General features: G+C 36.8%; 3 protein-coding genes across 4 annotated transcripts; 2 read left to right on the top strand and 1 right to left on the bottom strand.

The window, feature by feature from the left end:
* Window positions 1–1546: 1546 nt before the first annotated feature.
* Window positions 1547–2617, top strand: LOC107798592 (uncharacterized). The gene has a single exon (XM_016621602.1). The coding sequence runs from the start codon at window positions 1547–1549 to the stop codon at window positions 2615–2617; it is 1071 nt and encodes a 356-aa protein (XP_016477088.1).
* Window positions 2618–4341: 1724 nt separating this feature from the next.
* On the top strand, window positions 4342–5154 carry LOC142166012 (uncharacterized). The gene has a single exon (XM_075224412.1). The coding sequence runs from the start codon at window positions 4342–4344 to the stop codon at window positions 5152–5154; it is 813 nt and encodes a 270-aa protein (XP_075080513.1).
* Window positions 5155–12310: 7156 nt separating this feature from the next.
* On the bottom strand, window positions 12311–15401 carry LOC107798591 (nudix hydrolase 10-like). Of its 2 annotated transcripts, XM_075225470.1 has the most exons (8): window positions 14886–15391; window positions 14028–14093; window positions 13797–13934; window positions 13438–13515; window positions 13300–13350; window positions 13156–13190; window positions 12945–13053; window positions 12311–12561 (listed from the first exon to the last, which is right to left on the bottom strand). In XM_075225470.1, exons 1-8 carry the CDS (start codon window positions 15027–15029, stop codon window positions 12388–12390), a joined length of 795 nt encoding a protein of 264 aa, XP_075081571.1. In that variant the 5' UTR covers window positions 15030–15391; the 3' UTR covers window positions 12311–12387. The 2 variants fall into 2 exon arrangements, with proteins under 2 accessions (XP_075081571.1, XP_075081570.1); XM_075225469.1 differs by having other exon boundaries at window positions 13300–13515; window positions 14886–15401.
* Window positions 15402–22551: the final 7150 nt, after the last annotated feature.

Genomic DNA, 22551 nt, shown 5'->3' with positions numbered 1-22551 from the left:
TCACCCAGATTGGAAGCATCCTTGACCCCCGTGAAGCAACCATGGAAAAGGTCCTCCCCTTCGTGGGCCACTCCAACATCGGGGTCTCCATGGCCTAGGCCTCCTGAATTTGCCCCTCGAAAAATGTGGGAAGAGGCAGCGAATCATCACCATTTATTTCCCCAAGCATGTCACTTGGGGCATTCTCTTCATTTTGAAGGGCCTTAGAACTGTCCCCTTCAGGTACGTCCACCGATTGCCCATCACGGCGGGAGGCATCTTCTGCTTCTGATAACTCGGGGACTTTGTTCGGGCCACCCTCCGAGATATCCTCGGTCCGAGGCTGAACCTCTTCAATCATCACCGGCTCAGCGGCCTTAGGGACCTCGGTGCTCCTTTTTCGAGCCACCAGCTTGTAGTCAGTGTCTTCATTTTCCTCTTCTTCATCTCATAGCCGCTGAGATACATCGGTAGTCAAGGCAGTAGTGTCCTTTTTCGACTGCAAGCCTTGCTTTTCTTGGGCTTTGGAGTATCAGAGGGCGAGACCCTTTTTTCTCTTCTTCTCTTTCGACGACTTCGGGACCGGGGGTGGAACCTCCTCTTCCCAAGATGGTTGCGTGTTAGATCTAATTTTAATGATGAAAAAAATAATATATTTGCTCTTTGTATAGGAACTCTTGGATTGGCGAAATCAAACAGCAATGATCAAGGAACGTATGGATTGATATACAAGATTGATGGAATATATCAGAGGACATCAAGGATTAGAGACGCGATTAAAGGAATAAGGAATCAATCAGAGGATACTGACGAGATCAATCAAGGCTAAACTAAAGGAATCAAATAAATCAAGTATATTGAAGATCCTACCGAATATTCAATCAAGCGTCTAAATATGATAGATCAAGATTCTGGGCTCACACATAAGGAAAAGCTTTACAGCCTCTAATTCAAAGGAGCCGTTGCAGAATAACTTTATTTTTGGAAAGAATCAATCTCTTTCCAAGGATCAAATCTCTTGGGTTGGAAAATATTTCCAGAATTCAAGCCTCTCTCAAAGTATTTAAACTTGTAATCACACCTTATCATATATACTTTGATCGAACCAAACACCCTCTCTTTGTTTTAGTATAAACAAACATTGTAGTTCTCTAAGACCTGTTGTGTAACAAGTTAGAGAAGAAAGAGAGAACAACATTGGTGAGCATTGTATCATAAGAGACAAGTTACATAGGAATTGAGCTATCACATCGTTCTCATTGTACTCGAAAAAACTCATTCACTGAAAAGAACTCCCTTGTAACCCAAGGGGACTGGACTAGGATTCACATTGAATCAGAACCAGTATAAAATTTTTGGTATCTTTAATTCCTGCATTTAATTTAGCATCTTATATTCTGTTGTTACTGCTGTCAACTTATTACATCTAGTCGACTAATTGAAAAACTAGTCAACTATCAGCAATTAAGTTTAAAAATAAACAATTCAACCCCCCTCTTATACTTTTAATTGGTATCAGATCAAGACTCACATTTTTCTTTTGCTTAACAGCTTGTTAGAAAAGATCATGGCAAATCAAGTTATCGTAGGAGAACTCTTACAGGAAGGAACTTCGCAAGTAAGGCCACCATACTTCAATGGACAACATTTCTCCCACTGGAAAGTATGTATGGAGATACATGCAAAGGCATACGACATTATAGTTTGGAGAATCATCAAAAAGGGGAATTATCCTCTGTTAGCTGTCGCTCAACCACTTGCTGATCCTGAAGATACAAAGTCATATAGAAACAAGCAAATGACAGTGGTACAAGTCAATAATAAGTCAAGAAACTTGCTTTATATTGCTATAAGTGGTGAAGAGTATAAGAAAATCTCTAGCTGTGACACAGCCAAAGAGATGTGGGACAAGCTTGAAGTTACATACGAAGGAACTAACAAGGTAAAGGAAACACACATCAATATGTTGGTTCATAATTACGAACTCTTCCAAATGAAAGAAGGAGAGTCTACTGAAGAGATATTTTCCAGATTCAGCAAAATAATTAGCGATCTAAAGGCCTTCTACAAACCATATACAAGTGGTGATCAAGTCAGAAAAATTATCAGAAGTCTACCAACTACTTGGCAGACCAAAGTGGTCACACTTGAATCTCAAGATCTAAATAAGTTATCCTATGATGAACTACGAGGAAAACTCATAGATTTTGAAAAGACACATCTTAAAAAAACAAATCAAGAAGAAAAAAAGAAAATAGTCGCATTCAAGGCCACAACTGAAATAGCTGAACATGATATCGATAATGATATTGAAGCCCTTCAAGAAGAAATTGCTATGATGTCAAAAAACATGGATGGTTTAATGGGAAGATTTAGGAATACAAGGAGAGGAAGGATTCCACCTAGGCGATCCAGGCAATACAACGAACATGACAAGAATGATGGAAAATGCTACGAGTGTGGAAGATTTGGACACATTCAAGCTGAGTGCCCAGATCTAAAAAGGAAAATTTCCAGAGGCTTTAACAAGAACAAATCATTTGGAAGCTGGAGTGATCAAGACAGTTCAGAGCACGAGGAGATAGCAAATCTTTGCTTCATGAAAATTCTGGAAAACGAGATAAACAAATATTCATGATGCTGGATAGATGAGAACACTTCAGATGACGAATGCAAAGACAACAATGAGAATTGTTTCATGGCACGAGGTGAAACAAGCGAGGTAAGATCTTATAACTATGAAATATGCAATGAATTGTAGGATATTCTTGATGTAACTTTGAAAGAGTCTCAAAAAAGGATGAATGAGCTTAAGAGACTCAATAAAGAAGTAAAAGACTGGAAGCTCAAGCATGAAGTATGTGAAATTGAAAAAGAAGTACTTCAAGAAGAGTTTGAGGAATTGCAAATGCAACTCAATGGCATATGATTGCAGCCTACTCCATACCACTAATAAGTAGCGAGAGAGGGTCGCAATAGCTTTTACCCGATTTTGGGTCGGGATCGATTTCCACAAAGAGCTCGAAATGGAGTGGTGTATGTATTTAGCTTAGGATTGCGTAGAGTTCCAAATTGCACTTCTCATAAATTTTTGGGGTTTTCTTTTAATTCTACTTTTAACAAACTACAAATTGTAAATTAAGCTATGAGTTAAATGCTACGGGTTGTTCAAATAGTTAAAGGCACTAGGGTAGTGACATCCGCCTAGGTGGTCAATTGACGGGTACTTGAAACTGAGGCACAATTGACATGATTGGGGAGTATGATATTACCATTGCACTACTTTACCCACTCTACACCTCTCGGTGGTTCAAGTGATTTTGCCTAATTGACTTTTTCAAGACCAATTGGGATGCAAATTTGCACAAGCAACTTAGGGTTCAAGTCGGGTATTACTCTCTCGAGGTTACAAAAATTGATGGAGGAAGCGTTAAGTTTGGATATAACTCAAAAGGAAAGATAATCGGTACTGAAACAATTCCTTTTAATAACAACTGCGATATTACTGAAGTTTATCTCGTCAATGGACTTAACTACAATCTCTTGAGTATAAGTCAGTTATGCGACTCAGGATATGAGGTAAACTTTAAGAAAACAGGCTGTACTATTGAAGATGAGACAAGTAAAATAATCCTCCAAGGTAAAAGGTATGAAAATGTTTATATTTTTGATGGTTTTGAAAATATAGATGGTCACATTTGTTTGACATCCATGTCTAATGATCCATGGTTATGGCATAGAAAACTTGGTCATGCAAGCATGCATTTGATAGAAAAATTTTCCAAGCATGAGTTGGTTATTGGTCTGCCCAAACTGAATTTTTCTAGAACACATATCTGTGATGCCTGTCAAATAAGAAAACAAACTAGAAACTCTTTCAAAAATAAAGATATTGTATCTACTTCTAAACCTTTGCAATTGCTTCACATGGACTTATTTAGGCCTACTAGAACTGCCAGTCTAGGAGGAAAAAGATATGTTTTTGTTATTGTTGATGATTATTCACGTTTTACTTGGGTGATTTTCTTATCTCATAAAGATGAATCATTGAAAAATTTTGATATCTTCTGCAAAAAGGTTGAAAGAGAAAAGGGATATCTGATTGCAACAATCCAGAGTGATCATGGAGGAGAATTTGAAAGCAAAGCATTTGAAGACTTCTATAATGATCAAGGATATACTCATAACTTCTCTGCACCATGATCACCTCAACAAAATGGAGTTGTTGAAAGGAAAAACAGAACCCTTCAAGATATGGCAAGAACTATGTTACTAGATCATTCACTTCTAAATAATTTTTGGGTAGAAGGTGTAAGTACAGCATGTCACATTCTCAACCGATGTCTCATAAGGCCCATTCTAATGAAGACTCCCTATGAACTATGGAAAGGTAAACGTCCTAATATCAGTTACTTTTATCCATTCAGAAGTAAGTGTTTTATTCATAATAATGGTAAGGACAATCTTGGAAAATTCGATCTAAGAAGTGATGAAGGTATTTTTCTGGGCTACTCATTAAATAGTAGATCTTTTAGAGTCCATAATAAACGCACATTATGTGTGAAAGAATCTGTACATGTTATATTCAATAAAAAGAACCCCTTGTCCCAGAAAAGAATTATTACAGGTGATGAAGATCAAGCTCAAGAAATTCAGGAGACAAGCAAATCTCAAAAGTCGACTGATAAATCTGATGCTACGATAGAGTCAACTAATGAAATCAGCAATAGTGTATTAGATCATCCGAAGGAGTCAACTACTCATGCAGTTCGTCCAAATGAATGGAGAAGTGAACCTGAATATCCTCAAAAATTTATCATAGGAGATCCAAATAAAGTAATGAAAACCAGGGGAGCTCTCAAAAAGAAAGCAAATATGGCATTAATCTCTCAGGTTGAACCGAAGAAGATAGATGAAGCTTTAAAAGACTCAAGTTGGATACAAGCAATGCAGGAAGAGTTAGATCAATTTGGCAAAAATAAAGTATGGAAACTGATACCCAAACTTGAAAATGTTTCTGTAATTGGAACAAAGTGGGTTTTCAGAAATAAGTTGAATGAGGATGGAAAGGTTGTAAGGAACAAAGCCAGATTAGTTGCTAAAGGATATTCACAACAGGAAGGAGTCGACTATGACAAAACTTTTGCTCCAGTAGCTCGATTAGAGTCTATATGAATCCTTCTGGCATATGCATCGTTTAAAGGATTCAAGTAGTTTCAAATGGATGTCAAAAGTGCTTTCTTGAATGGATTTATTGAGGAAAAAGTATACGTGAAGCAACCTCATGTGTTTGTAGATTCGAAGTTTTCCTACCATGTATATAAGTTAACCAAAGCTCTATATGGACTAAAGCAAGCTCCACGAGCATGGTCTGATACACTTAGTTCATTTCTTATTGATCATGGTTTTACAAGAGGTAAAGTAGATACTACTCTATTTATTAAAATATCATCAGAAAGTAATCTCATTATTTAGATTTATGTTGATGATATTATATTTGGTAGCACTAACCCTCTTATGTGCAAGGAGTTTTCAAATCTTATGCAAAGTGAATTCGAAATGAGCATGATGAGAGAGCTAACATTTTTTCTTGGACTTCAAATCCAACAATTTGAAGAAGGAACATTTACATGTCAGACCAAATACACAAAGGAACTGTTTCAAAAATTTGTCATGAGCAATGCTAAAGACATTGGCACACCAATGAGTCCTTCAATGAGTCTTGACAAAGATGAATAGGGAATCCATGTTGATGAAATTAAGTATCGTGGAATGATTGGCTCACTTCTTTATCTAACTGCCAGTCGACCGGAAATTATGTTTAGTGTCTGTAAATGTGCCAGGTTTCAGTCAGCTCCTAAGGAATCATATCTGACTGCGGTAAAGAGAATCATTCGATATCTTATTGGAATTGTCTCTCATGGACTATGGTATCCTCGCTCTAATTCTTTTAAATTAGAAGGTTTTTGAGATGTTGATCTTGCAGGTGATAAGGAATATAGAAAAATCATAAGTGGTACATGTCAATTACTTGGAAAAGCATTGATATCCTGGAACAGTAAAAAACAAGCACCAGTTGCATTATCTACCACTGAAGCTGAATACATCGCTATTGGACAATATTGTGCACAATTATTATGGATGTCCCATCAACTTGGTGACCATGAACTTTCTTTTAAACCTATACCAATTTTCTGTGATAATTCTAGTGCTATATGTCTTTCTAAAAATCATCTTCATCATTCTAGGGAAAAAACATATAGATATCAAGCATCACTTCATTAGAGATCATGTTCTTAAGTGAAATATAGAAATATCTTTTGTTGGAACAACTGATCAATTAGCGGATATTTTTACCAAGCCTTTGTTAGAAGAGAGATTTTGTTCACTAAGAAAATTACTTGGCATTACTTGCATTAATAGTCAAAATTAGGACCTATGTGCCATTATTTACTTTTGTATGCAAAATATTCCATATCTGTTTTTTTCATTAATTACGCCTCCATTTTCCCCTCATTTTTCCTCCCTTTCACATCAGTCATAGAGTTCAAAAAAGGGAGACCAATCATCACGTCTGATCACTGCCGCATTTTCCTTTTCTGTACTCAACCGTCAGAAAACCCCTTTTTATGCTGAACTCTCTTATCAATCTCCATCGTCTCTATCGCCTTCAAACCCTTCTCTGAAATCTTGCTCAACTACCAACCTCCTACAATGGCTAAACAATCCAAAAATCCCTCTGCCTCCATTAGAAAGAGCACCCGCTCAAGGGCAAAACCCCCTTCTCAGCGCCCTGAACAAGTAGACCTAGGGTCTGATCACTCTGAGGGGTTTGCCTCTTCTTAGGAGGACTTCTCTGATCATTCTTAACCCTTAGGATAAAAAGACCTGGGTAAAAGACCCATGGAAGAACCCCATGTCTCCTCTACTCCAAAGAAATCAAAAGTCGACCTTTCCAGTTCTCTTGAGTCGGAACTCAATTTTTGGGATTCTCCCAATAGGGACTTCTTTCTTGCCCTAAAAGACAAGCCTATTGCTCATGGGAGGGTAGTCGACCTTGATGACATGGAAGACCTAAATTGAAAGGTAAAGGACCTTTACGTTTATCAAGGGTGATCGAAGTTCTTCTCTGTTCCCCCGCCTAAAGTTTATGAACCCCTAGTAAGAATGTTTTATGCCAATCTTTGTTCTAGTCGGTCTGATAAATTGGAGTCCTTAGTACTAGGAAAGCGTATTGTTTTTGACTGTGCCATGTTTGATTTGACTTTTCAGTGCAAGTGTTCTGGTTTCCCTATGCTCTTTAAAAATTCCTGACCCGATGATTTTGAAATTTCCTTTGATAAAGCCAAAGATGTATTGTTGAGTGTCCATCTGAATCCCTTCCAAACCAGCTAGGTCCTAGTGATGTTAGTTTTGAGACTCGTGTCCTAACCCATATTGTGGCAACCACTCTGCTTCCTCATACTAGTTCTTTTTCAACCTTCTCTCTACGAGACACTTTTCTAGTCTATTGCCTTGTGACCAAACTCAAAATCAAACTGTCCTCCTGGGTTATCAATTTCATAATTGAAAGTGCAGAAGATCCCACTAGTCTACCCTATGGAATCGCCATTACTTACATTATGGAAGCTCACAATATTTCCATCTCTGCATATTTCTTTACTTCTGTTTCAAAATCGTACAACTCCAAAGCCTTTGCAAGTATGGGGCATATGTGTGTGTGAAGGGTTCACGGGTCAAGAAACAAGAAAGTGATGTCAAAACTGCTCATACAGACTCCAAGCCTAAACCTTCTGCTTCCCATCCTAGCCATAGTGACTGTGACCTTGCTAAGAAACTTAGCGACATTGGCAATCATCTCTCTGCAATCAAAGATCTTCTTGTTGCCACTCAGTCCACTATTGGTACCATTCATGCTATCTCTAAAGAAATAGGGTCTGATGTCTCCAAGATATGGGTTGCGGTTCTCAAAGTAAGGGAAAACGCTATCAAGGCTTTCAAGGAGGTTCATGACAGGATTTATGGAATGAGTGTTTCAGCCAATGCCAGCTTTGATGGACTGAAGGAGGCCATCTGCAACACTCTTACCTATTTTCTATGTCGTTAATGTGGAAGTTTAAGACAATATTTTTGCTGTGCTATTTTTGGACTGAGATATCAGTCGGTGGTTAATTTCTCTTCTCTTTCTTTTGTTATGTTCTAACTCTGCCGGTACACTCTGATATGAATTCTGTTTATGCATGCCATTTTTTATTCCCTCTTTGCTGATGTCAAAAAGGGGGAGAAAGGATATATGTATCTCCTGCAGGTACTGTATTGTGTAGGTCTATAATAAGTCAACTATGGCACTCCTTGAGGGGGAGTCACAGATTTTGAAGAAGTCGACTACATACGCCTCAAATTACTCAGTACAAGTCAGAGTTAACTGCTCTTATTGAGGGGGAGCAAACTACAGGGGACTCAACTGATGTTTATGCATATATTATTTTATCATCATCAAAAAGGGGGAGATTGTTAGATCTAATTTTAATGATGAAAAAAAATAATATATTTTCTCTTTGTATAGGAACTCTTGGATTGGTGAAATCAAACAGCAATGATCAAGGAACGTATGGATTGATATACAAGATTGACGGAATATATCATAGGGCATCAAGGATAAGAGATGCGACTAAAGGAAGAAGGAATCAATCAGAGGATACTAACAAGATCAATCAAGGCTAAACTAAAGGAATCAAATAAATCAAGTATATTGAAGATCCTGCCGAATATTCAATCAAGCGTCTAAATATGGAAGATCAAGATTCTGGGCTCACATACAAGGAAAAGTTTTACAGCCTCTTATTCAAAGGAGCCGTTGCAAAACAACTTTATTCTTGGAAAGAATCAATCTCTTTCCAAGGATCAAATCTCTTGGATTAGCAAATCTTTCCAGAATTCAAGCCTCTCTCAAAGTAATTAAACTTGTAATCACACCTTAGCACATATACTTTGATCGAACCAAACACCCTCTCTTTGTTCTACTACAAACAAACATTGTAGCTCTCTAAGACCTGCTGCGTAACAAGTTAGAGAAGAAAGAGAGAACAACACTGGTGAGGCATTGTATCAAAAGAGACAAGTGACATAGGAACTGAGCTATCACACCATTCTCATTGTACTTGAAGAAACTCATTCACTGAAAATACTCCCCTGTAACCCAAGGGGACTGGACTAGGATTCACATTAAATCCGAACCAATATAAAAATTCTGGTGTCTTTAATTCCTGCATTTAATTTTAGCATCTTAAATTCTGTTGTTACTGCTGTCAACTTATTACATCTAGTCGACTAATTGAAAAACCAGTCAACTATCAGCAATTAAGTTTAAAAATAAATAATTCACTCCCCCCTCTTGTACTTTCAGGTGCCCTCATGATAGCATTGTCCCCGAGACCTGTATGACAGGAAATCAAGTAGAAATAAAAGAGAGGCATTTCAGAGAAGAGCGTCAAACACATGAAAAGAAACTTACCATAATTTTTGCCCTCCCATCGGCCCCTTTCCAAATCACGCCACAAGCGCTCAGCATATGAAAGAGTCGATACCAGTTTCCGAACCTAGCCCTCAAGATTTGGAATTGCATCAGGCACCCAAGAGACCGCTGCATCATAGGAAGGAATATCGATGAGAAAAAAGCAAAAGGAACGAAATAGTAAATGGAGGTCAAGGGAGGGGTTTGTACTTATGCTTCATGTTCCACTCTTCGGGGAATGGCATCTTCTCGGCCGGGATTATGTCGGAAGTCCTCACTCGGACAAACCGGCCCATCCATCCCCAGCCCTTGTCCTTGTCAATGCTCGAGAATAATACCTTGGTGGCCCGATGCTGAAGCCTTATTAATCCACCTCCATAAAGACGGGGCCTGTACAGTCTAATGAGATGGTTAAGGGTAAAATACATCTCTTCGACTTTGCTCATGAAGAATAGAAGCAAAATGACGATATGCCAGAAAGAAGGGTGGATCTGGCCTAGGGTTATTCGATATTGGCGGTAGAAGTCGAGGATAACATGATCAATGGGACCCAGCATAAAAGTGTAAGTGTAAACATTTAAGAACCCTTCTACGTAAGTAGTGATGTCCTCTTTGGGGGTCGGAATCACCGCCTCCTTGTTTTCCCAATGGCAATCTTTTTTCACCTGCTCAAGATCGCCCTATCGAGCATACGTATCTCGATATTGGCTCACATCGGCCAGGGACCGACGAGATTTTCTCAACTTTAAAATCGGAAGTAAGATCGCACGACCCAGGAACACACTCTTCGATGCATGGCTCCATCGGTATTTTATCGCCGGCCGGCCGCGATGAAAAATCTTTTTCCTTTTGAAAAATGGTTTTTGATGTTTTCACCATTTTTATATGAGTTTAGAGAAAGAAGAAGATGAAACTTGTTGTTTTAAGAAAAGATTGGCAAATGGGATTCGAAGAACTTGCAGAATTGATAAGCTTGAAGGAAGTAGAAGAGTTTTTGAAGATTGGAAGAAATTTTGAAAGTAAAGTTTGAGAAAATTATAAAGATGATCTATTTATAATGTTTGCTATGACGGTTTGGAGATACTAGTGGCCAACCATCGACTGACGATCATTAATGACTTTGGGAACTGTACCAACGCGACGCTTCAGTTGCTTCCATCGCTTACATCACGAGGATGACGTCATAATCGGTCGAGGTACAAATCGAAGGCTCGGTTCGTTTCTTCTCATTACACTCCAAGAAATGAGGGGACTATCTGTATACGGTTAAAATCGGGCTTGCCCGATTTTGCCATTTAATCGAGACCAGGGAACCACATCAAAGATCATCCTCGTAATGGATTGGGCCAGAGCACGAAGACAAGGTATCGAGTTCAAGAATCGAGGTGCCCGTCGAGATCGAGGCTATCAGCTATCGAGACCTAATATGATCGACTTCAAGCGAAGCGCACTAACGGAAAGGCAAAATATCTGTAACTGGTCGAAGATCACGGCGAAAATTCCGGAACAGATCAAATCAAGGGCGGTTATTTAGGCCAATCATGGGATTTACTTCTGTAATTAGAATTATACCATAATTAGGATTCCTCTACTATATAAAGAGGAATCCTCATCATTTGTACGGACCTTACATTCACAGAGATCAAAGCAATATAATATTCTCTCTTTAACACACGTTCTCTTGTTCATCAGTTTGCTGCTTTTTAACTGTTCTTGCTCTACTAGCTCGAGAGTATTCCAACTCGAGGGCTTTGTTCAAACACTGGTTTGCTTTATATTATTGTCAATCTCTATCACTTATCTTTACGTTAATCAATTGGTATTAGGTGAGATCACATATTCTTAAAACCATATTTTAAGTTTAATTGTTATCCAATTTTTAGGGTAAACAATAAGCTTTCCTTGCTTTCTTGTTTTTGTAAATTCTCCACATCCATATTATATTTCCATCATCATGACATGAATTGACGACGCGGCACATTTTGTTGGCAATAGTTGTTTAATGCACGAATAGACTTGGTGTAACAAATGGGAAATTTTCACAGTATGCTAGTTTACAAATTAACCAATATGTTCCACAGAGGAAAGCTTAGCTTTGTTGAATAAGTTTTACTAAGATTATCATATAATACGTTCTTCACACGATAAAGAATTTCAAAGTTTTAAATTTTTTTAATTTTTCTGTTATAATGTGCTAAAATCTTTGTTATCGCATTATATCGAATTCTCAATTTTAGCTCTCTTGCACGCGCCAATAGTAATAACTATTTCACTACAATAATTTATATAATAATATGTTTAATGTACATGAATTCCCGCTAAGCATCTATGTTTAAATGGTTAAAGTGTCAAAACAGCTATAATTGCTGAATTCATAAGTTCTATTCCTACTAGATGCAACCCAGTGAGAGCCTTCATTAAGTTTATTGGAATTGGCTATCCGAATAATAGTTTCTAATTTCCATAATATTTCATATTTATCTAAGTTTTGTGTATTATTTTTAAAAAATATAAAACCGCGTTTAGTTAGCAGTAGAAATAGAAGGTTCTGACTCCATGTCAGTCGCCTTTTAAAGCAGTGATTCTAGCAACCTAGTTGATAGATAGTACTGCTAAGTACCAATTCTTGTAATTTTTACTGTACACAACAATTAATTTTTCTTTTCTTTTTTTAATTCTAAGAAAACATAAATGCTTATGAACTTTTAGCAAAGCCAATTGTAGGGACTTATTGAGAATTTCATTTGTGACAAACAAAAAAAAAAGATATGATAATTAATTTGCTTGGTGATCACATTATTTGGTGTGAAGTTGAACTTGATCAGTAACCTCTTTGATTCTGTTGAATAAAGGAAATCTGTCAATTCAACCCTTTAAGATAATGTTAATAATTGCTAATGGTTGAAGTATAGATAATTCTTCTTTGCAGAAAATGCAGAAGTCATAAGCTCTTTGGAGAAGCCGTTGTATTTGTTCTTCTTTTTAGCTAAGCAAATCTCTGCTATTTTATTGAACATCTCATGCTTCTTTACAAAGGGTTGAGCTGCATATTCCTCCATATCCATCCACTGCGAATATTAAAAAGTGAATAAGACTATCAAAATAAGAAATCTTTTAGCATAAATAAAGACTTAAAATCTTGTTTAATAATCTTAATAAAAGCCAATCATATATTATTTCACCTACAAAATCTCCCCACTCCAAAAAACTAAAACTAATTAATCTTTTTCCATGGTCAAGACATATAGATGAATAATTAGACCACCATGTCAATTAAAAAACAACAACAACTGCGCCTCAGTCACAAACTTAAACAAGTTGGGTCGACTATATGAATCTTCACTTACCTTTCTTTAAACTCAACTCATATCATTATCATACACCACCATGTCAATTTGAGTTAGAACAATTTAAGGAAAATTCAGCCGCAATTGGTAATAGAAAGTCGCACCTGTGCTCCCTTAATTTCAGAATCTTGCTTCTGGATTTTATAAGAGAGTGGGTTCAACATGCAAACAAAGAACAAATCGGACTTCCCGAAGAATGATTTATGGCTTTGCCTGTAATAAAATTAAATCTAAGTCTTAGTGCCAAAACAGAAGTAATTCTGCTTTGATCTGAAAAAAAAAAACCCTAGTACTGGAAATGTTCCTATATATTACCTGAATGCAAGTAACTCTATAAATTCTGCTTTGATCTGCAAATCATAATATAACGCCAAAAAGTTTTTTTAAAATGAAATTATGAAAATATAGTTAGATACTTATATATATTGGCTTAACATCAAGCTTTAGTATTGAACTTACTCCGGTTTCTTCTTGCACTTCTCTTACAGCAGCAACACATATATCTTCCCCCTGTTGTTTGGAAGATTTTGATTTTGTGAGAATTTTGTTGCAATTTATTACGAATAAATAGGAAAAGGATTCGAAATCGTCATTCACCTCATCAACAACACCAGTAGGCATTTTCCAAACCCCTGTGCCCTTGAATGCCCCATTTTTTTCCTGGACTACTAGTACCTGATATATGTCATGTATTTATTAGAATGTAAAGTTGGTAAACATCTTAAAAAATAAAACCCATTAAATAACATCCCCCTTCCATTGCAAATTTTATTTGTTTGACAAACTGTTGACTTTTAGAAACAACAAGAAGCATTGTATTACTTGTGACATACATGTAAGAGAGAGATAAAATGCAGATAGCTTAGACAAATATTATTATAATTAAAATTATGTCTTTTGTAAGGGGTGTAAAAGACAGATATTATGATGGAGGAGTCGGAGGCAGTATAATATACCTCTCCATTATCATTCATGACAAGAGCTCCAATACCAACTCTGTGAGAAGCATTAGCAGGAATAGTATGAGGAATTTCAGGAATCCAATATACAAGCATCAAATATGTTGGCTCTGCGTGGTGATACCAAAATCCTTCCTGCATTTCATTAAAAAATAAGTAACACAAATAATTCATCAATGTTTATTATATATATTGCGAGCTAAAGGAACTTGTTTAATTTTATTTTACCTTAACTGCAGCATTAACTAGGTTGGCATGGTCTATAGGCAATTTAATCCAAACACCCCTCTTTCCCTGCAACAAAAAATAATACAATAGAAATATTGTCACACCAAAACTCTGTCCATTTTATTTGAAACAGGAAGAGGAATAACAAGTATAAGAGGATCCACATTTATAGTGTGGAAGCACCCACTGCATCCAACTCGAACTTTATATATTTCTACAATTGAAAATTTTAGAGCATATACATTAATTATATTATGTGTCCAAGCATTGTATTACAAAAGAAATTATAAGCGAGTATGCTGATATTCTGCATCCATTGGTTTACAATATATCTTAATTAGATCTTGCTTCTTGTTGATGGATCTGGTCTTGTCGAACAAGTTCGGATTCGAGGTTCGAACACAAAAGCCCACTAGCCGAGCTAAACTGGTTAGTGGGGGCAGGAGTGGAATTAAAGAGCGCTTCGCGAAAGAATCGTGTGGCGCGGTGAAAGATTTTCCGTTGGGGTTTTCGACCCTCCAGGTCTCCACAAGTGATGTCCTCTCTCATGTGTCGTCTAATGGTCAATAAAGTGAGTTGAAAAGTACGAGGTCTCATGTTCAATTCAGCTAATAAAGAAAAAAACATTAGGAGATTCCTTTCCATTTATTGAAGCATTGGGAGAGAAAGTTATATGGTACCTATACTAGTGGGAGGTAGCAGGTATCCCATGAAATTAGTCAGTGTCCAAAAAGACGAGTGATTTTCTCTTCTGATTTTTCTGTTGAATCTCTAGTAAGTTACACCATTTAGAAAAGAAGGAGAAGGATAAATCTTTTTTTTTTTTATTTTCTGTAAGAGAAGAAGAAGATAAGAAACCTGTATTCTCCATTGTGATATTGAAGCTCTAAGCATAGTAACGAAGTGGTTAGAATCCATTGGCTCATTGATTTGGACCTTCACACCGTCATATGCATCTTCATCTGCCTCAAAAACTCCATTAATTTCTAACAGATTCGCCATCTCTTGGTAGCCGAAACTTATCTGAATAATATGAAATTTCTCTTGCAACTTTAAGAAGAATTAAAGCTCCATATTTCTATATGTTTAAGGATGACAAAAACGAATGGCACATGAAGAATAAAGCTGAACATGCACTTTTATCTTTTGAATAGTTCTCGAATAAAATGAATTGTACAGAAAATAATAAAATAATGGAAAAGTAGTGATTGGTATATATAGTAACTCTAGAAGCGCATTATTTAAGATTTAAGTTTTAATTAATATAAGAAGCGTGCAATCAAATCAATATATCTGTTTTACAAAGATTGAGATGTGGAATATTACATTTTCAGTCACATAAGTTTTGACAATGGTGCAGCCGCTTCAAATATATATTTTAGACCAAGTTTGCACCCATTTTCACAAAGAATAGTGATATTTATATATATATATTATTGGATCGGGTTGCACGCATTTAATACTTTATTATCATAAAATAATAATAATAATAATAATAATAATAATAATAATAATAATAATAATAATAATAATAATGATGATGATGATGATGAAGCATTTGATGGACATATATTTGCTAGACTGTAACTTACAAAGATTTGAAGGAGGAGCTTGATCAAGCTTGTAAGTATATTTAATTTTTACTAGTACTCTGAACGCCTATATCAATAAACTAGCATTTCGTACCAAATCTGAAACTCAACAAGCTTTATATAGGCGAATTAATTTTCCTTCTCCCAATAAGAACGTAACCCGCGCTATGACAGTGTCTAGGAATTATAATAATTATCTGTTGACCACTGTTTTTTTCTAGCGAAAAAGAAAAGCAGTCAATTAGGGAAACGGTCTTAGTTGGTTAACTAATTTTACCAATCAATAATGTATTTGTTTTACATAAAACATTACTTCCTCCGGTCCATAATAAGTGACCAATATTATCTTTTTATTTTGGTCCAAAATAAATATTCTGTTACATAATCAGGAAGGAATTAATTTTGTATTTCCAAAATTTACCCTTATTTACATATTCCAATGTGTAAATGTAACAATTTATTAAGGTTAATTTAGTGAATATATCTTTTTTTCCTTTAGAAGTTCGTATTTCTTTAATGGGTGTATCAAACGTAAAATGGTCACTTATTATGGACCAGAGGGAGTAGTTACTATTTTTATCGAGTTACTTATTAATACTTATATTAGAGATTTACCTGTAATTATTTTATAAGTAACATGATTATTTAAATATTTTTTTATATTATCCATGCGTAAAACTTGAACTCTTCGGCAATACTTAGTTGTGAACATTAATTTCCTGTTGACCCAAAGGAACGAAATAGTATTCCGTAGAGAATGAAGGAAGAAACCAGGCAACTCATGAGGCAAGATAACTCCAACGAGAAACTGCAAACTGAGATATAGGTTTGACAATTAAACAAACACATGGGACACTATTTTTATTTCTATATATGGAAGTTAAGGATATTGGAATTGCCTAGAATATTCCTGGTCATGAAGTGCATGAATTTGAGAAAGTCTCAAGAAACACGAATTGAAAGTAAAGAAAGACGGCAATAAATAAAACAATGTTCATGCATGGATGGATTCATTAAAGAATATCTTCGTTGAAGGCAAAAGATGTAAAACCTAAAATTATCAATGAGAAAGTGAACAAATAACAAATTTCTAAGAACGAAAAAAGTTTCTATATAATTGCCAAAAATATATGTAGGACTTCGTGTTAGGACGATGTTCGAGATAAGGGGCAAGACATCTAAAGCCCCGAGTTCAGTTGACACTTAAATACACTCTTCTTTGGAACATCAATGTGCTTTTCATCTGTAAAGTTGTGTCCCTTAATTTGGGTTTAATTTAATGATGGTTAGTGTCAGGGGGTGATTTTAGTCAGCCCAAGGTCACACTCACGCGGCAGTCAAGTTCTTCGCAACAGTTAGCCAAATTTTCAGCAAGTTTGTACTTAGTTCAATTTTAGGCAGCAAAGTAAAGAGAACACACCCAAATACGGAAAAATTCCAACCTTTGTATTTATTCAAAAACTTACAAAGGAAACCCTCACTTGACTGTGATCACAAGTTGATCATACCCCACTTTGATAAAGAACCCAAGTCGTTCTTTAGCCAATACTAAGACCTGCCTAATGCCTAGCCTTAGTCCCTTTTGAAACACTTAGAAACCCTCACGTTTCACTCTTATTTCCCTTTTGAATTTCACATGAAATTCCCCACACAAATCTGACTAAGTCCAAAGGCACCTATTTATAGCACATAGGCAGCCTTCAGTACTTGACAGCACATTGACACTTGTTGCCTACAACTTTTGCCACTTGGCGGGATAATGCTAAATCTATTCCTATCTTGTAGTTGACATCCCCAACTACATAGGCTATGATCTACACGAAATGATAGTGTATACAAGCATAAAGAAGTCATCGGTACAAGTAGTTACAAAAAGGTAACTGCACTACTTTGGCATGTGCACTGCATTTGCGCTTTTGCTGGCCAGTTACAGCATGCCCAAGGCTGGCATTGCGCCCAGCCTTGGCTCTTTTGACTTCACTCCGCACCAATGCCTTGCCCGTAACCCGCTACTCATGACTTTGCAGCACACGCCTGACGCTACTACCGCTCGCACGTGCCTTGGTCGAGTTTCTACTTTGTCCATTTCAACCTTTATTTCACCTGTGCCAATACTTGTATTTTGTTTCACATAGCCGTGCCTTAACTATTGAAAGCCTTTGCCATCATCCTGCATTTCTTGCCTTAGCTTAGCCCATACTTGGCATTGCCACAACCCAAAGTGTTTGTGCCCCTGACATTGGTGTGCATGCCATGTCATGCCACCCCAACTTTGCCCACACTGCCTTGTCAAGCCTTTGCCAAGAATGTCTTTCCAGACCTTGGCCAATACTTGCCCACAACTGCCCATGGCAATGTCTTGCCCCTTGTCCGCATGATCGTTTTGCCCGCACATAGGCACATGGTAAGACTATCACGCCCAATCCTTGCCACAGCTACGCGGCGCCCGATGTCAAAGAATCAGGCCCCTAACAAACCATCTGCACCCTTTGAAATTGATGTCCTCGTCGAGACAACTCAATTTGTAAGCCCCAAGGGGTAGTTGACATACAACGCCCCTATTGCTTCCTTCACATATGCCACAATGGCATTTCCCTCCTCCAATTGCTCTTGTTTTTCCGCAGTCAACATAGCATTTACCTTGGCCTGCACCGGGAAGTCCTTCTTCAAGTGCGGTCTACCACAAGTAAAGTAACCTTTGAATTTGCCGCTTCTTTCCTTGCTATTGGATGTCTCCTCCTACCTCTCATTCTTGGCATACCCCTCATCTTCAAAAGCTTGGCCTTTCCCATTTTTATTTCGTTCCTTTGCTCTGTCCTTCCTTCCATCGGACTTTGAATGTGAAATTCAGTAGGGTCATCACCCAAATTAAAATCAACCAACGCATCTGCCACCGTAATAGCATTAGAGGAGGCTTTGAACATTATGCCTTCTAAACTCTAATTGCGCCCAACTTTTCAATCCGCTCATGAAGTGATGCAGCTTGTCTTCCTCTCTCATATTACTTACATTCAGCATCAAAGATGAGAATTCCTTGACATACTCCCTCACCGTGCCACTTTGTTTCAAGTAACGCAGTCCATCTCTTGCAACCATGACGATTTGCTTGGAAGGAATTGAGATTTTAATTCCTTCTTCAGCATCTCCCAAGTTTCAATCTTGGGAAGTCTAGCACTTTCCACTTCCATGACTCGTGTACGCCATTTGCATCATCAGTCAAATACATAGGTGAGATGGTCACATTTTCCTTATCCGACACACGAGCAGCCTGGAAATATTGCTCCATACCCACAAGAAATTTTCCAGCTCTTTGGTACTTATTGCACCACCATAAGCCTTTAGCTCCGAAATCCTCACCTTGGTGCGATCATCACTTCTAGGGACAATGCTTTGTAATGCCCTACGAAGTAGAAGCACTTCCTCACGTAGTTCTTCCTTTTCCTTGCGTACCAAGGCCATTTCTGCTAGAGTAGTCTCATGCCTCGCCGCATAATCTGCCTCCAACCTAGCCATTCTTGTAAGAACATAAGAGTCAGCGCCTATTTCAAGGGTCTTCCCAACGAGTGCTTCCAACTGTTCTACCTTTTGGCGAAGTTCAGCATTTGTGCCATCAACCATGTTCTCAAACAGTACGACAAAATCTACTATTGGCCGTCTTGCCACCACCACGTACCTGCTCCACTCTGATACTAGTTGTCATGTGGGCGATTTTAGTCAGCTCAAAGTCACACCCGTACGGTAGTCAAGTTGCGCACTTGACACAGCCTTCCCAATACTTAGCCAAACTTTCAGCAAGTTTGTACTTAGTTCAATTTTAGGCAGCAAAGTAAAGAGAACACAATAAAATACGGGAAAAATTTAACCTTTGTATGATTTGAAAACTTACAAAGGAAACCCTCACTTGTCTATGATCGCAAGTCGATCACATCCCCACTTTGACAAAGAACACAAGTCGTTCTTTCACTACAAAAAAGGGTAAATTACGGAGGTCAAAATTGCAGTTTGCGGAGGTTAGGAACCTTCGCTATTTGCTGTCATGGTGGTTGAGTAGGCCCTCACAGTATGCACCGCCACTATTATTTTGCGGCAAACAAATACGGGGGTTTCCCGAACCGCCATGACAGCAATTAGCGGAGGTTTATAACCTCCTTAAATTTCAATTTTAACATCCGCAATTTCATGCGCGAAAATAGATTTTTATTTTTAAAATTTAAAATTTTTTTGAGTGTAGGGGTTGTTAACCCCTGCAATCTGTAATTTCTTTTTAGGGGTTTTATCCCCATCTATTTTTAAATATGTTATAGAATTAATTTTTTATCATCAATTTGTCATACTTTTCCCCTAATATCAATTAACATATTTATGCTTAAACCAAAATATTAAAATTAAGAAACATCAACATTTCATTAACCGTGAAAAATACTATTACACAGTAGTATCATATGTCTTCAAACTAAATTAGAACATAGTTAACCATCTATATTAGTGATCAGCTATTACATTGTCCTAATACATTCACTTCAATTAAAATGAATCTCAATGGTTGTCACTGGGATTACTTGCGCCAGAAGATCTTCTTGCATCCGTCGGTAAACGGGTCCACTAGCTGCATCACTTGGCTGCAGCAAAAAGTAAAAAAAAATACAACTATTAAGAGGAGTATCAGGAAACAAGTCATTGAGATAAAATAAATTTATCTCAATGAGAAATAAAATACACTTTGCCACTTGGAGATATTACTTGAAGTTTCATTGAGTCTTCTTGTGCCCAAGACATTACTTATGAGAATTTTGTCATGGTTCATACTGTGGAATTCTATTTTAGGATTTTGTCATGTAACTACTCTACATTAAGATTCTATGCAAGTTCTTTCTATTAGTGTATGACATGTTTAGAGTAGTATTCATTGTAGTAATCTGCTTCTTGCTTGAATGCCCAGAAATACAAGTCAGATTTGGTCCCTTAGAGGAAAATTCAAGTTACATTTACATTTCTACATTGTAATATTCTTGCCATTTCTACATGTCAAATTTAAAACGTGAAGGAATGAGTACATGATTAAATTGGAAAGGATTCTATGCAGCAATCTGCTTACATATTCATTGTGGTTCTCCAGCTTGTTAGGTGGAAAAGGATAGACAAATTGTTGATTTTTCATAGTGACTATGGAATCCCAAAACTCCAAAGTCGCACCAGTTATCATAGTGACTCTCAGCACTTCACAAATAAAAAATAAAATTGCACAATACACCAAAAATAAAAGAACATAGCATTTACCGTTGTAGGAGGAGAAGCAAAGTCACAACAAATTGTTCTGGTATTGACTCTTCCTTCATTATCATATATTCTTTGAGAGTACTCATCAATTGATTGTACTTCTCTTGGCATCTAGAAGAAGAACATCCAACATTATCACTCACATTTCTAATATTACCAAGACGAAGATTTGTCTCTCTGAAAGTATTGCTTGGAGTAGCTGCTAATCCCAAACATCTCACCCTTCCAGGATGCTCTTTGCCTAGCACCTTACCAACCGCATCATTTGGAGAAATTTCAGATTCATCCACTTTACTTTCACTCACTGCTAGCTCAATTTTTTTCTAAACACAATACACATTAAAAAAATCTGAGCCAACATTATAAATTGGTTATTACTACGCTTCGCAATAATTATCTAATTCCTGCCATAAGGTGCAATCAGTAGCCTAGAGCATCAGTAGTTGACAAAGTTGGGCATATGCACTTGTTTTATCATCCTCCCTAAAGGTCCAACACTTCATAACCTTCTCTAAGTAGGTTAATCATTAGAACAAATCATGACATAAGTATTTTCAGAATATACGTATTCTTGCACTTTGTCTCAGCTATATTCTATAATCCACAACTAGCTATTAATATGCAGGATATTTTGTTCAAGCAGTTAGCTGTAATTACAGTAGTCTGGAGACTATAACACAACATGTCAACATTTGCAAGTTGGATCTTTAAAAATTATGAATAAGATGAAAAGTCATACTTCAACATATGAATGTTAATAAATCTGTTCATTAAAATATTGTATATATGATGTACTCATATATGCCCTTTTCCCTGAAAAATATGGCTTCAGATCAAACAAACCAATTACAGAAGTTCATTATTGACTTAGACACATGACAACTTCCTAAAAATAAGGAGCAAGTTACAGTAGATAAGTGTAAAACATATATGATATGGAAAGCTTCTCTCTTTCGTTGTCGTTTTGATATACACTTATGTATTAGAAGCAATATGTCATTGAAGTTTATATATGCAGAGACTGTCGCACCTCTTTTTTCCGCCCCCGCGGGGGTGCAGGGAGTTTTCTCCAATTAAAGGACAGTCGAAACGGGATTTGTTTGTTTGTTTCAGAGTCGCCACTTGGGAATTTTAAGGCATCCCAAGTCACCAATTTTAATCCCTGAATCGAGGAGAATATGACTCTGTTTATTATTCTGCGAACCAGAAATCCTGAGTAAGGAATTCTGTTAATCCGGAAGAAGGTGTTAGGCATTTCCGAATTCCGAGGTTCTAGCACGATCTCTTAACTGTTTTTATTCTTGGCTTAATTATCTCGATTTTACATTTTTATTGCATGATTTTGTTGTCGCTTCTGTTTAGATTGTTTACAATTAATGACCCTTCTTCGAATCGAATCACGCATACGTGTATTCGTTTTATATATTATATATTTTTAACGTGAAAAATCGTGTCACGCGTACGTGTACACAATGATATTGATAATATATTTATTATAAAATAATTATTTTTTCGAAATTGTGTTTTAAATAAAATCAAGAACCTTCGCACTTTTTGTATGATTAAGTAGTGAACCGCACATCTCGGGTTTTATGAAATTTATTTAAGATCCTCCGACGAATCTCTTTTTAATAAAAATTTACTCGAAGTTGCGC

Source organism: Nicotiana tabacum, chromosome 11, assembly GCF_000715075.1.
Source record: "Nicotiana tabacum cultivar K326 chromosome 11, ASM71507v2, whole genome shotgun sequence".
NCBI classification, from domain to species: Eukaryota; Viridiplantae; Streptophyta; class Magnoliopsida; order Solanales; family Solanaceae; genus Nicotiana; species Nicotiana tabacum.
Note: the sequence above shows the minus strand (reverse complement) of the source record. Positions and strands in the feature narration are given on the sequence as shown.